We start from the raw sequence: 15,941 nt of genomic DNA, 5'->3' as shown, positions 1-15,941 counted from the left end.
AATTGCTCTGGCAGAGAGCTGTCACAGACTTGATGGGCCAAATAGCCTCCTTCTGTGCTGTAACTATTCTATGGTTCTATTTTATCATTGAAACTTTGATGATGGTAAATTTACAAATTTGAGATTGAATTGTGTCATTGAGGCAAAATTCAACTTTGGCAGTGGTGCTAATCAGGCAACAGTAGAACAGCCTGTGATACACTCTGTCCCTTGTCACTTTCCATAAGCTTCAGTAGAAAGGAAAATAAATTAATGTGTATAATGGGCAACCGATCCAATACTTCCCATTTTGCACTCCCTTTGAAATTGTATTTTACCCCTATTGTTTCCTTAGCAATGAAAGTAGAAAATGCTGGATATACAGAGCAGGATGATCAGCTTCTGCAAAGGAAAAAACAGGGTAATCATTTGGGTGAGGATCCTTTATCATAACTCTCTCAGGGTAACTTTATGAATGCATACTCCAATACAGAGCTTTGCCCACTGAGAGTGCATATCTAAATGGACAGAAATTCATGGGGCGTGTCTGCTTCAATTCCCCGTATATGATTTTGGCAGATGAAGTTCTGTTTCAGGAGTGCTGAATCGTAAAGATTTGTTTTTGCTTACTTCCAGCATTTCTGCTTTTTCGAAGCCCCATAATAGGATCATAGGTTGCAGACTGGCCAAACATATCAGTGCACTTGATTTGCTGTGCTTGCTTCTAATTTTCTAGTCTCTGTTTTGGAGCTTTCATCTCGTAGTTTCTTCACCGATTTGTTGTTAAGCAGGTACTCATTAAGTTGTACTATTTTTATTTTGTTCTCTATGCATGTGGATTCTATTGAACTGAGTTAGCAATGAATGAGAAGTGATGAGCTGAATTTTATGAGCCCCCTGACATCAGAAGTCGTGGTGAGGGGGCCTGGAAAATATCTATGGGACAGGCCTGCCTCAGGCCTCGATGCCGGGAAGGTTCCGCCCCATTTTACAGGTGGCGGTGAGACCTTGTGGCGGCCTCCCCGCTGCATGGTGACGGAGACTTAAGTTAAATATGTTAATTAAATTTAAATGAATGACTAATGACTTACTTTGAAGCGACGACCGTCCCACGTCGATATTCCGGCCGATTGCCGGAACCCCCGCACCTTCGGATCTTCATTCGGAGATCCGAGGTGTAACACTGGTGGGGAGGGGGCAGGGGTGAAGTTCTCAGGGCCGGAAGGGTGGGAGGGGGGGTGCAGGGGGGAGCGGGGAAAACTGTTCCTATTAGGTGGGAAGGGGTTGAGGGTCAAACATAGTGAAGTTTTGGGGGGGGAATGTCGATATCTGAGAAAGCAATTTTTGGGGGGCAAGAGGGCAGGTTGCATATTGATTCCTCATTGGGGGTGGTGGGAGAGGGGATTCAAAGTGCAATCAAAAGTTTGTTTTTTGACAGCGGTATCTTTAAAAATGCAATTCTCACTGAAAGGTTTGAAGTCCTTTAAAAATGGTGCCACGGCAGCTCCACGGCACACATCTCGCGCGTGCGCCGCACCTCTTTTGAAGCTCGCTGCTGACATCGGCAGCAAGCTTTAAAAATTCAGCCCCATGTGTACAAGCAAAACTCTGCTGATTTTAACTTTCAGCAATAGCAGAAATTGGGTGGTAGTGGATCAATCGCCTTTTATACATCCCACCCATTTTTCCTTTTCATTAACTTCAATGGAAAGGAAAGTTGGGGAGTATATAATGGGTGGTCAATCTGCCAATACTAGGTTTCCACCACCATCTTAAGTTTTTGAGGCCTGACTAACAAGCAGGACCTTGCATACAGCCAGCACATACTGGAAAATTATAGCATGCTGTCTGTGATTTTTCAACATGCTCTGTCTATATGTGAGACCTTGCTGGCGATGCAAGGCCTGTCAAAATTATAAATTCACTTTGAGATACAGTTTGTTCGAGATTTTACATTCTCCATTCTTCATGTTTTATCATTGTTGGTTACCCATTCTTCTCCATTATTATTTGATCAATAAATTATTGTAGTCTTTTAAAAGTTAACTGCTTACTGTACCTCAGCCCATGTAGATATAAACCATTGCATTTTGCGATGTTTATGACAGCGTTTCAGCAGGCAGGTTTCCTGGGTTTTGGGTTTTGGGTCTGTCTTGCAAGCACCACTATGCAGGATCTGGGTTCTTGGAGTAGGATTTGTACTCTTGCAAACAACAGTTCTCTTCCTCCATCCTTTTCCACATGTTCTGGAACACTAGAGGGAAACAAAAATATACAATGACTGGCTATATCAGCTTAAAAATCATACCATTCTGACTTAAATTCTGTTTTTCCAATCAACCTACATTGTATTGTCATCTTGACTACTGTATTATTAAAAATAGTTTGAAGTTGCTTTAGTCATCTTCAGTGTAAAAATTACTTGTCTTGAATATAAATTTCATAGGTAAATTTTATGAATTTGTGCTCTTACACATCCAAAGGAGTCAAATTTATACCCAAGGATTTGCATTGGTTTAGTTTTAAAACTTTATTGCAAACCCTGGTTACTGTTTTCTGGTAATGAGAAAACAGCACAGGTAAGCACACACTACATGGGGCAGGAACCCAATTGGTGCGGAGGCAATCTTTGTGGTCAGAACACTGAGTGAAATCTAGTTCAAACTTTAAACTGATACTTAACCAATCACAAAGTCAGAGCTTTCCCATAACAGAAGCAAAGGAAAAATACAACCTAGTGTCTTGAGATTAGTGTCATAATATAAATCTAAAGTGGTCTGTGGCTTACTTGTTGTTTGTCAGATGAGCCTCCCTAGTAAAATTGGCACCTGTTAGTCTGCCATTTATGCAATGTCATGAGAGGAGCTTAGGCAAGTTATTTATTCAGATATGTGTCGATGCTGTACTCAAAGAATGGCTCAAATAAATGCCAAGCATTTTAGAAAAAAACTGTGGGAGATGATGTTCAATCAAATGAGAGAACTTTTTACTGTCAGTTTATCAAGCTTGTTACAACCAGGTGAGAAAGGTGTCTAGGGATCCCTCTCAGCCTTCACCTGGTCTTACCGTAACAGGGTTTAATTTTAAACACACTGTGTTTTAACTCCCCCTTGGTGAATCCTTGTTCACTGCTGTCCAATTATAAGGCAAAGAAACCAGCACAAACAAGCTTTCTTAGGTTTAAAGAAGAAAAGTTGAAATTTATTAAACTTGAACTTAAACTCGAATTCAGTTAATGCCTACGGATACACGACATGCCCCACATGAACATACATACACGACACACACATACAAATAGAGACAGAAAAGTACAGAAAAAAAATGAAGTGGAACGTTTGAGGCAATATCTGAAGAGTTGTTGTTACGGTTCTTCGAGCTCACTGTAGAGTCCTTCATTGTAGGTAGATCTTGCTTTTCGTATTTTCTTAAACCTTGTTCACTGTAGGAGACTTTTCTCTCTTGGGGTTCTTGTGTCCTCAGTGGATTCAGAGGCTTGTGAGAAAAAGATGGGAGCAGGCAGGCAGGAGAGGCTGTGGTGAGCCAGCCAGGAGAGATCTTCTCAGTTCAAGAGCAAACGGACTTTCTCAGTTCAAACTGTTTGCACAATTCAGAACAGCCCAGGTTGCCCAGCAGGTTAGTCATGTGACTAACTGGTATGACCACGTCTTGGCTCTGTGGATTGTATCATTTTAGCAGGGCCTGGAATGCTCCTCTTACACACAATACCTGGTGATCAAGGTCCATTGTGGGTTGAATGTGTCAGGAAATGGCTGCTTTGTCCTTCCAATCATCGTCTGTTAATATGCAAATGTCTTTTCCAGCCACGGCTGATCTGTTTAACAAGTCTTTTCTTCACTCCAGTAACAGTTTAAAATCAACGTTCATGACAAAATGAATGTGCCTCATTCTTGGCAGGTGGGGTCTTAGCATGACAAGCTGAAATTCAATATACTTTTCTTAATTTAAAACTTACTTGAAAGCTGCAGGTCAGTGGCAGTGAACAGTCAATCTGCTGTATGTGGGTACCTGACTACGTGTTAATTGTTGTGGCTGGCTATTGACTGACGAGATGTAACTAAGGTATTTGTAGAAGGTATATATTAGAGGGATATGTGCTATACATAGAGTTGGGAGCATTTAATAAACAGGGTGGTTTGTAAAGAAAGTGGCAATGAGAATTTGGTGAGAGTGGGAAGGAGCTAATAAGTCAAGGGGCAGCAGGAAATATACAAATAATCAGATTGATCAAGGGAGTATTTTTAATAAGTAAAATGGTGGAACAGCTGAGATCCAGTGCCTTCAATTTCTGTGCCATGTGGGAACTCTATGCCATGTGGGAACTTGAGGACACTTCATCTGTCCTGGATCTGTGTGTAAGAAGTGACTCTAGTTGCTTGAACTTAGGGTTTCTGAGCTTGAGGAATGGCTAGAGTCACTGCAGGGCACAGGGAGGGCTGATCATTTCCTGGAGTGCAATTAACACAAAGTGGTCACCCCATAGCTGCAGAAAGTTCAGGAGAATAATAAGTGGTTGGCCATTTGTCAGGGAAGGAAAAGGCAGGCAGTGCAGCAATCCTCCAGGAGTGTGCAATCTCAAACTGATTTTCAGCACTGAAAACCAGTGAGGATGATGCTGCCTTGAAGGGCTATAATATGGAGCACATCCACAGCAACGGTGGGTGCGGCACAGTGGCACAGTGGCACAGTGGTTAGCACCGCAGCCTCACAGCTCCAGCGACCCGGGTTCAGTTCTGGGTACTGCCTGTGCGGAGTTTGCAAGTTCTCCCTGTGTCTGCGTGGGTTTCCGCCGGGTGCTCCGGTTTCCTCCCACCGCCAAAGACTTGCAGGTTGATAGGTAAATTGGCCATTGTAAATTGCCCCTAGTGTAGGTAGGTTGTCGGAGAATGGTGGGGATGTGGGAGAGAATACGGGGTTAATGTAGGATTAGTATAAATGGGTGGTTGTTGGTCGGCACAGACTCGGTGGGCCGAAGGGCCTGTTTCAGTGGTGTATCTCTAAATAAAAATAAATAAAATAAAACATGGGGCAAATGACTAAACTGGGGGGCACAGCAAAGTGCAGAAATTCAGTGGTCATAGGGGATTCGATCACTGGGGGATAGGTGGGCATTACTGAAACCGTGCGAGTTGAGCTTGGTGTATTGCTCCCCTGGTATCAGGGTAAAGGACATCACTGAGAGGTTACCGAACATTTTGAGGAGGGAAGGGGAACAGCCAGAAATCATTCTCAGTGTGGTAAACAAAGACCTATGAAGGAAAAGGATTGAGGCCCTGCAGCCAGAGTTTCAGGAGCTAGGGAGGAAATTAAAAGCAGGATCAAAGATAGAAATATATAGATTACCACCAGTGCCATATGCTAGTGAGTATAGGTAAAAGAGGGTATAACTGGTAATTGTAAGGCTGGAGAACTGGTTCATGAGGGAGAGCTTCAGATTCCTGGGGCACTGGGACCAATTCTGGGCTATAAGGGACCTGTTCAAAGTGGACATGTTGTACCTCAACTGAGATGGGACCAATGTCCTTGCAGGAAGTTTAATTAGTACTATATGGCAGGGTTTAAACTAATTTGCCAGGAGCTAGACATCAGGATGAAATATTAGAGGAGAGAAATAAACTACACAGAGGAGTCAGAGAGACAAATAGCACTAGAGTAAAGAATAGTTTGGAAATAGGAGGGATCAGACAGGGGGCAAATGTGAAGGTGGCTTTGGAGTCATTGTGTGTAATTAAGGCTGGTGAGCTGCAGGCATAAATTGCCACATGAGACTGATATAGTGGCAATAACCTGGTTCAAAGAGGAGAGGATTCGGAACTTAATATTCCTGGCTATAAGGTATATAGGAAAGATAGAGAAAGAAAAAAAGAGTGGGTAGCAATATTTATCAAAGAAAATATTATGGCACTGAAGAAGGATATTGTAGTTAAGAAGTCAAAGACAGAGTCTATTTGGTTAGATTTAAGCCCACTAGAGGAGCTATTAACACTACTGGGTGTATACTATAGGCCACCAAATAGTAGGAAAAAGATAGAGGGGAAAATTTGCAGACAAATTACAGAAAGATGCAAGAACAATAGAGTAATGCTAATATTGACTGGGGTAATAACACTGTAGAGGATAAAGAGGGGGAGAAATTCCTAAAATATGTACGAGAACTTTCTTGACCAGTGTATTCCTAGCCCAATGAGGAAGGAAACAGTGCTGGATCTGGTTCTGGGGTCTGAAGTAGTTCAAGAGTTCAAGTAAGAGCATGTTTCAGCAGGAGAACATTTGGAGGAAACGGTGACTGCATATGGTAATGAACATAGTAGGTAAAACAGTAACTGAACAATGGGAGGCCTTCAAAAAAAGAGATGGTTTGGATACAGACATATTCCCATAAGGGGAAAAGGAAGGGTATCCAAAACTAGAGCTCCCTGATGGCTTAAGATATAGAGGTTAAAATGAGACAGAAAAAAGAGGCTTATGACAAATTAAGGTTCATAATACAATAAAGAAACAAGCTGAATACACAAAGTGCAGAGGAGATCTTAATAAAAGGGAATAAAAGGGAGAGACTATGAGAATAAATTAGCGGCTAATATAAAAGGAACCCAAAAAGTCTTTTATAAACATTTAAATAGTGAAAGGTTTGTCAAAATAAGGGTGTGGTCAATTTGGGACCAAAAAGATCTTCTTGTGGAGGAACAGGCATGGCTAAGGTACTAAATGAGTTCTTTGCACCTGTCTTTGCTAAAGAAGAGGATGCTGCCAATGTAGCAGTAAAAGAGTAGTCAATAGGAATATTAGATGGGACAAAAACAGACGAACTTGAGGTACTAAAATGGTTTACAACCCCTAAATAGATATGTCACCTGGTCTGAATGGGTTACTGAGAGAAGTACAGGTGGAAATTGCAGAGGCCCCTGGCCACAATCTTTCAATCCTCATCAGATGTGGGGCTGGTGCCAGAGGACTGGAGGATGCAGAAACATGGAGCTTGGGGGGGTGGGTGACGGCGGTGGTATGGACACAAATCTTTGACGGAGACAGGACAAGTTGAGAAGATGGTTTTAAAAAAGCATATGGGACTCTTTGCTTTATTAAAATAGGTGTGGATTACAAAAGCAAGGACATTATACTTAACCTTTGTAAAACATTGGATAAGACTCTGCTGGAGTACTTTTCTCAGTTTTGGGTACCGCACTTTAGGAAGCATGTTAAGGCCTTGGAGAAAGTGCAGAAGAGATTTACTAGCATGGTACCAGGGATGACAGATTTCAGTTATGTGGAGAAGCTGGTGTTGTTCTCCTTAGAGCAGAGAAGGATAAAAGGAGATTTGATGATAGAGGTGTTCAAAATCATGAATGGTTTTCTTAGAGCAAATGAAGAGAAACTGTTTTCAATTGCAGAAGGGTTGGTAACCCAAGGACTTAGATGTAAGGTGATTGACAAAAGAATCAGAGGCAACATGAGGACATTTCTTTGATGCAGCGTTGTTGTGGTTTGGAATGCGCTACCTGGAAGGGTGGTGGAAGCAAATTCAATTGTAGCATTCAAAACAGAATTGTTAAAATACTTGAAGGGAAATAAAATGACAGAGTTATGAGGAAAGACCAAGGGAGTGGGATTAATTGGATAGCTCTACCAAAGAGCCAGCAAAGGCATGATGAAGGAGAAAAATCAGACATTTTGCCACTAGAGGTCAGTACATCCGCTTCATTGTCCTCCCGATTTTATCAGTCATGAAACTTTGGGAGGACTCCAAATTGGGCTTCACGTGTGTTCAATTGTCTGATCTGTCCTCTCATGGAACGAGACTCGCAGCACGAGTATTAACTTCTAAAATTTATTCTAAAATGTAGAACTTTTGTCAAAGAGTAATTATTTTTTGTTTGAAATTGGAAGGGGCTAAAAAAACACATTTTTATACACTGCATTAGCTGACAGTAGAGAATAGATCAACCTCAACTATGTCCATATTGGGTAGCTTAATCAGTTACTTCACCATAGATTTGATTGTGAAAGAATTACAATCTAATATTTTATTTCATACCTCCAAATGTTTAGAATTAAAATATGCTGTTTCCAACAGAAAGTAAAGCAACCAGAAGCACTCAACCACTAGTTCATTTGTTTCATAAACAGGAATTCTGTATGATCGGCACTAACAAATCTTACAACTGGTGATTTAAATGTTTTCCTTTTATAAACTATTTGAGATTATCTAAGCGAATGTAACTGATTTGTGCAGTAACAGAGAAATATAAGGCAATTACAAACAGCAGAGAGTAGAAGACAATGCTAAACTGTAAGAGTTAAGGTCAAGTAATCTGAGTTACCCGTTCTTTCATCTCCTCAGTGGCCACGCCTAATTTAATATCAGTAGATTATACCACATGTGTGGCCTGAGGTGTGGTGGGTAATATTCTATTGCCTATTTTATAACCCAGAATTGAAGCTGATGTGTCGCAAGACCAGGGATACAGGTATATCGAACTGAAAAAGTATCAATGCAACAAAAACCTGGCATAAAGAGAATACAGAGCATTAGATGTAGAGGGATGAAGAGAATAATCCAATTAGCAACATCAGAAAGCATATGACCAACAGACATCGCCAGGGTTATTTGCTGTACATTGTCAGTCCATGTCTAATTCCACAACTAAATGGAAAAGAGTTTAATCCCCACCTGATTATAATCTGCTATTGGTTATACTCTATGTTAGAACATGGCGTCTTGGGACTACTTAAAAAGCTCAGTTAAGTGTTGGCCAAGCTGAAATCATCAATATATCATCATGATCTGTAAGCTATCATGATTTTTTTTTTTGTAAAACACACGGTAATCCTTGGCTAGTTATCCTTCCAGCAATTTTAACATGTACCTCAGACCAAGCTCCTACACTCCATGCGGGTGGACAGTTACGAGTATTGCAGGCTTGCTTTCGGATCGGCATTGGAAATGGGCACAACACATGGTGCACATTTTCTAGCTTATTGTAAGCAACTTTTCGAACGCAGCGGACTTGTCTGAGCTGTTCACCCCTTCCACATGTTTGGCTACATTCTCCCCAGTCACCAGCAGCCCAGCTGTAGAAACATCAAAACAGTTCACAAGCACATATTAAAGAGGAGGATTAAAACTGACAGTTATCAGAAACCTGGAATGCAAGGTCATGTCTGTTCTTAACATTACCTGATCCCACACTAATGCTGCTTTTGAACAGAATGAAGTGCATTAGACAGAATAAATTAAGTTATATTAAATCTGCATGGCTCACTTTGCATCCACACTCTCGAGTCAGCTTGCCTTTGTTGGACTCAGTAGTCTGGATCCAAGATATATTGAAGTTTTAATCTTTAATCAACCTTCTTGTTCTACCTGTCTATCAAAAAGAAATGAAGGATTCATGCTGATTATTTTAAAATCCAAAAGCCTGGAAGATTGCAGAGAGATTGCAAACGGATTTTATAAAAATATAATGGAAGAAGAGATTTTACTTTCCAACTATTTGGAAAGATAGATCAGCTCACCTGGATCATTTTCAGAATTGTTAATGTTGTACAGATGTTGATTTAATAGGTTTTAGCAGCAAAAGTTTGTTAATTGTTAATTAATATAAAGAAGATTCCACTAGGTCAGCATTGAGAAGCAATAGTCCAGTTTCAAAAACTATTCAATAGCCAAGGGAATCACTTTTAATCCTAATCACCTGATGGAAAGCAGGCGTGTGTGCAGTTCAAAATGAATAAGTTAAATACTCGTGCGTACTTGACCCTTTTGTGTCATTTCCGATATTACCATGCAAGATTGTACAGGTGAATAAAACCCAGCTTCATTAATTTATTCAAATTATAGTCTTGTAACATCAGTAGGGCCCTGATTGTATTTTAACCGAGGCTTGAGCTGGAAAACTGCCAAAGCTAGTATGCAGACAGAAAAGGACCTATAAGGTACGTGGAAAACTTTCCTTTGTGGGACCAAGATGATTTGACCTCTGAGTCCTGCAAAGAAAGTTGCGTCTCCCAGGCTCCAGATTCCTTCCCAGAAGACTTCCAAAATCCACTCCCTGCAAATTATGTGTGAATCAGCAAATGGACAAGGACCTCCCAATCTTTTCCTGCTAACAGCCACCCTGTGGCCTCTTCATGCCCATTGCAGGTGGAAAGTGGACTGGCAGCATTTAAATGAGGATCCCGAGGTAAAATATCCCAGGCCTGAAACTTAGGCCAACAAGTAAGTTTCGCACTTGCCTTGCCTTCCTTCCACCTGCTTGAAACCTACTTGGGGGTAAAGTCGACCCCAAGACTTCAATGCTCAACACTTCTTTGCTGTTGGTGGGGAGCATTAATCCAAGCCAATGGCTCTAACATCTATCAGATGGTCACACAATCTGGCTGTTGGAGTTTAATTAATTAGAAACACACTCAAAATAGAGCCAATGAACTATCTTGCTAAGAAGTTGAATGTATTAGCCTTATTTTAACTAAATTTGCGCAAAGTCACTCATAAATCAAACTAGCAATAATCTCTCGCAATCATCCATATATTACACTGCATAGTTAGTTGGCTCTATCCATCCCCAATTTGTATTGAATGAATTTTACGACCGCTTAATGTACTCGAGTGCTACAAGTGCCTCCCATGTTCTAAAACTGAGTTGAAAGGCAAAGTGCTTCCATAAAGAGATATCACAAAGACAGTACATTATTGTGAAAAAGGGAACTCAATCTTTTATGACATACAGTGAAGGATGGCTAACGCAATAAGAGACATGATTGAAAAGCATGTTGGACTTGATTACATAATAAGAGAATGGTTAAAATAGTGGTTACTGATTCAATGCTGTCCTGTATTATCTGAAATAATAATATCGACAGTGGTAAACCACAGACTCAGACATGAGCTTTGGGCTCTAACCACATCAATATTTGGACCATGAGTCAGACATCCCATGGTTTGCTACGTGATCTAAATGCGGATTGGACAGGATCATTTACATTGATGTGGTTTACTAAATCATGCATTAATTTGTGCCTTGCCAATCATATTTCCCAATGCGTATTTAACAATACCGTTAAAAAGGTTCATAAAGCCTGTAGTTGGTTGTCTTTGCAAAAACTTTACCTTAATTCAGTGAGTGCTTGCAGGGGATGTGCAAGACCTATCTTTGGAAAGAAGGGGGTGATGTCCCTTTAAGAACTTAGTATACTAATAAGCCAAGTGCCAGGATGCAGTCATGTGACTACATGCCAGCGTCACTTTGTAACTGTAACACCAAGAGGCAAGTCCTGTAAATAGTAAGCTCTGCACTGTATATACTTGTAAGCTGTTGATAAACTTGTTTGAGATCGTCAATCAACTGAACTTCACACATCTCATTTATGTTGCATCAGATAATATAAAAAGCTTCTCATTACAGGGTGCTGGTCAGAAAATCAAGGACCATAGTCCTTACATATTTCGTTAAATAATCCCTATGGGTTCTTCGCCATTCTATAGAGTCACCATTCTATGATTATTGTATAGGATGTAGCAAAAATTATAACTGTGAAATTATTCTAAAATGTACCTTACAGTTCAAGAGAATGTTTTGGTTATTAAGTGTACATTTATCTCCATAAAGTCATCAACTGCAAGGAGGGTCTGTAAAAGCTAAACTTTAGAGTGGGGATGTTACAAAAACTTTTCACTCAACATTTGCTGAAAACATTTGAGCACTGGAACTTAACAGAGCATTTCAGTACCTTGACACAATTGCTGCACATCTGGAGTGCATATTGGAAACACACACACCCCAGCCTGAAATTTTCCACCATTAATTCTAATGGATGGAAAATCAGACTAGAATGTGAAATTTCCTGCTAAGTGCTCCAGGCAAGGATCAACCATGTGAAAATGGAAAATCTCTCTTTTTACAGAGCATTTCAATAGGAACAGATATTTTCTGGTAAGGGTCACGTTCTAGCCACTGCTTCACTTCTTGAGAATATCTGAGACTAGACAATGGCACTTCCAAATAATCAGATGCATTGCAATGATAAATCAAATAAACATTTCTGACAGTTTTCTCTCCTCCCTCCCTGAAGGCATCATCTCCATGTGGGTTGGTCGCTCAATCAGCCACTCTACTTGTGAGCTTACCATCCAATACATTTTCAACCACAAAATTAAACTATCAAAAGCATAGTCGATAGTAGCTACTTAAACATGATGTTCAGTAGGATGATACTGGAGTTTCAAAAACTTGCTTAAATTTAAAAAAAAGTTTGTTAGTTAAATGTTTTCTAGTTGAAGATAACAATTGAAATATTACTTTAATAAACAAGATGGTAGAGTTTTAAACATTTCAACTTCATTGATTCCTAATTTATAGCGAACAGCTGATGTTTATACACTTCAGTGCATCTTAAGAATGCCGGCTTTAAAGGAAGAAAAATTATTGGATGGAAAACTGTGGGCAGTACACCCATGATTTCCCAATATGCATGACCAGTGGGTGAATATTACCAGTGGGCGAGGTTCCCCAGTTGGTGAGGATTGCCAGTGGATGAGGCTTCCAGCAGTTTAGACTCACCAGTGGGTGAGGCTCCCCAGTGATAGTACATGTGTTAGATCAGCTTTATTTTGTCATATCCAGAATATTTTAGTACCTTTTTGAATTACCTAAAAATAGCCCATTATGCAGTTAGGAAGGTTTAAAGCTCACCCATTGTGATGTTGCCTTGTTGGGAGTGAACATCTTCCATCAGGTTCATTCTCCAGATGATGGATGGGGAATAGTCCTACAGATATGCATTGTAGCTGTGAAATAAACAGGCTTGCCTGATGAACAAGCAGATATGGACCAAATGGTGACTTTTCTTATCAAGGTGTGGTGGGATATTTGGTAGTGCAGCTATCTCTATAAAATGCCACATGTCATGCAGACCCCCCACCTGCCAAGAATGAGGCATATTAATTTTGTCATATGAACATTGATTTTTAAACTTTTTCTGGAGTGAAGAAATGGCTTGTTTGAAGATCACCAGACACTGGGCTGGAAGGACATTTGCATACTAAGAGATGCTGCTTGTAGAGACAAAGGACTATTCCCTGCTCCAATTAACCTAAATGGACTTTGATCACCAGCCATTGAAGGTGGAAGGAAGCGTCTTCCAGGCCCTAAGATGATACAATCCACAGAGCCAGGAGTGGTTAAATCAGCTGGTCACATGCTTAAAACCTGTTACATCTCTAACTTTTTCCAGTTCTGATGAAAGGTCATTGACCTGAGACATTAACTCTGTTTCTCTCTCCACAAATGCTGTCAGACCTGTTGAGTGTTTCCAGCATTCTGTTTTTATTAGAGCGAACAGTTGGGTAGGTCTCACCAAAGACACCTTTGCCCCTTATTTTGCATTGGATGGCAGGACAAGATCATGAAAGTAGTACTGAAACATGTTGACAGCACCAGCATTGAGGCTATGATAAACAATGCACAGTTCTGTTGGCTGGATGTATTAAGATTAATGGCTAACTGTTGCCGAAACAGGGGCTTCATGAAGAACTGGTGGATATTGGAAGAAAGCAGGGAGAACCACAAAGGTGCTACAAAGACACACTTAAGATTCACTTGAAGCAGTGCAACATGTTTGTCGACTCTTGGGAAACGCTGGTCACCGACAGGTGGCAAAGGCAAGCTGAAGTCACAGAACGAGAGAAGGGCTTTGAGCTATAATGTTGTGCCAGTGTGAAGGCATAATAAATGAGATAGTAGGATTGGCAATGTCAGAAGTATCAATAAGATACAGAACTGTGCTTATACATCACATAGCGATCTGCATAGACATCAACTCAACCATCTAACATGAACATACAATGCTAGTATAGTCATCCTCAAGTATGAGGAACACATGACTGCTACCACCATTGGTGACATTTAGAGTCAAAGCTATACCATATTTGTTATAGGGATGTTTTATAACCATGTCAACATTTGCTAAGTATTTGTTTCACTAATCATAATTGAGGGCCTGTGGTTATTTTGGGGATGAAGAAGTTACGAAGGCTACTTCACACAGATTGATTGAATTACAATCATTTTTTTTAAATTGCTTAGCAGGATTTTTTATATTCTTGCAGAACCAGGTGTTCTTTTTATGTAAAAAGAAATGTGTTGTGCTGTGGAACTAAGATTTTGTTCAAGTATTGCAATGGACCTGATAATCACTTCCATTTACACTTTGTAACTATGTTTGGACAAATGTTTGTAATGGAGATCATTGAACGTGCTTTGGGCCTCCAATGGTGATTGGTAGGTTGCATTCTGTCATTCTATGCCCAACTACTCATCTCGTGCTACTGCAGCAAGCAAGTTGATGACAGCTGGCTGGCTCACAGCTCAGCAGAGAATGGAAGCAAAGAACTCATAGACTGTAACTCAAACCACCACTGAGACAGCCAAAAAAACATCTGTCAGCACTTGTGCACATTACCTTCACAGTTATTAAGTGGAGCTATTCTCTCACAATTATAAATAGTGCTTATTAACTCGACAACAAAATGTCATAACCTAGTCAGCAAAACACTTTTAGCATTTCCTCCTCAGCCATGGTCAATAGTAAATATTACCTTTATGACTGAATTAAATCTAGGATTCATGGTTTAGGGAAGCAAGTGTTCTTTTTTGCTGACTTCATAAGATTTGGCTCATGACCAAAGATCATAGACTACATATGAGAACGGTCAAAGGTATCAGTTGCAGTAAATGGCATTTACTGGAAAGCTTAAGCAATGTTTTAATGCCAGTGTGCATCATTAATAAGGCAAATCATGTGAGTGATGTCACCTCCTATAACGATGTCTCCTTTGCAAGACCAAATCATTTTTATATCTGCACTGTTTGCAGACACTGCAATTCCTCTGACTGCTGATGTCTACTCTTCTGCAAGAGTACAGAAATGTCTATCTACATCTTACAAAATGACAACTATTATACAGTCAACACAGAAAGAGACTGTGATTACATGGACACAATACAAATAATTCATTGCAAATATATTAATGTTCCCTTGATTGATCACATCACTGTTATGGCCCTGAACTTAATGTCCTGTCTGTAGTTTATCCTATGTTTTGAAGAGCTTGAGTACATTGCTATGCAAGTCACCAAAAGAAATTCCCCCCCACAAAAAAAAAACACGGCTATAAACAGTTTTTATTTAGCATTGTATACTGCACACTGAGAATGTTAACCACTTTTCAGTTCTAGACTGTCAAAGTTTGTTTCTAAATGGAGATTGGGGAAGGAGGTTTTACATAGTTTTAGACTATGTCAGAGAAACTCGGTGATGGTGTGTCACAACAAGGGGGATAATCTTTCTGCTTGTGCATCAAACACTGTTCTGTGCAATAAAGAGCACTGAGGCCTATTGAGAGCCTGATGTGCACAATAACTCTGATTGTTTGGTGATAGAAAAAGTGAGGTTCAGCTAGTCCATGGCAAGGGCTTGACTGCCCTGGCAGCTCAGAGGATGGTGCATACTAAATCTACAGACAGAAGACTCTCTTCCCAATATAAATAGACTACTGGTACATGGAAAGCTTACCCATAAACCATAGACTGTACCACAGTTGGCTGGGGTGTGCAACGTCTGGTGAATCAGCAACAGTCAGGAGGCAGCAGCTCTTTAAAGGTCACTTGTGCTGTTGACACAAAAGTTGCCTAATTGCTCACAATGATGCATGCCAAAATCTGGAAATTACAGGCCCTTTAGTTTGACTCTGGATATAGGTAAGTTGCTAAAAGAGATAATTGGAGATAGACTATATAACAACCTTGACAGAGAAGGGCTTATTAGGAAATCGCAACATGGCTTTTGGTAAAGAAGGTCCTGTCTCACCAAGTTGACACTATGTATTTTGATTTTTAAGAAAACTTTGACAAGTTGCTCCCAAAAAGACAACTAAATAAGTTTGA

General features: G+C 40.2%; 1 protein-coding gene across 2 annotated transcripts in view; it reads right to left on the bottom strand.

Moving 5' to 3' along the window:
* Positions 1-15,941, bottom strand: part of LOC137384581 (A disintegrin and metalloproteinase with thrombospondin motifs 16) — a 375,653-nt gene that overhangs the window by 16,732 nt on the left and 342,980 nt on the right. For both annotated transcript variants that reach the window (XM_068058730.1, XM_068058724.1), the window contains 2 exons: positions 8,865-9,069; positions 2,039-2,233 (listed from right to left, as the gene is read on the bottom strand). In XM_068058730.1, coding sequence (XP_067914831.1) covers positions 2,039-2,233; positions 8,865-9,069 — 400 coding nt within the window. The remainder of the gene's footprint in view (positions 1-2,038; positions 2,234-8,864; positions 9,070-15,941) is intronic.

The sequence above is a fragment of the Heterodontus francisci genome, chromosome 2, assembly GCF_036365525.1.
Source record: "Heterodontus francisci isolate sHetFra1 chromosome 2, sHetFra1.hap1, whole genome shotgun sequence".
Taxonomy (NCBI): Eukaryota; Metazoa; Chordata; class Chondrichthyes; order Heterodontiformes; family Heterodontidae; genus Heterodontus; species Heterodontus francisci.
The sequence above is the reverse complement of the archived record's forward strand: the minus strand, read 5'-3'. Positions and strand labels throughout refer to the sequence as shown.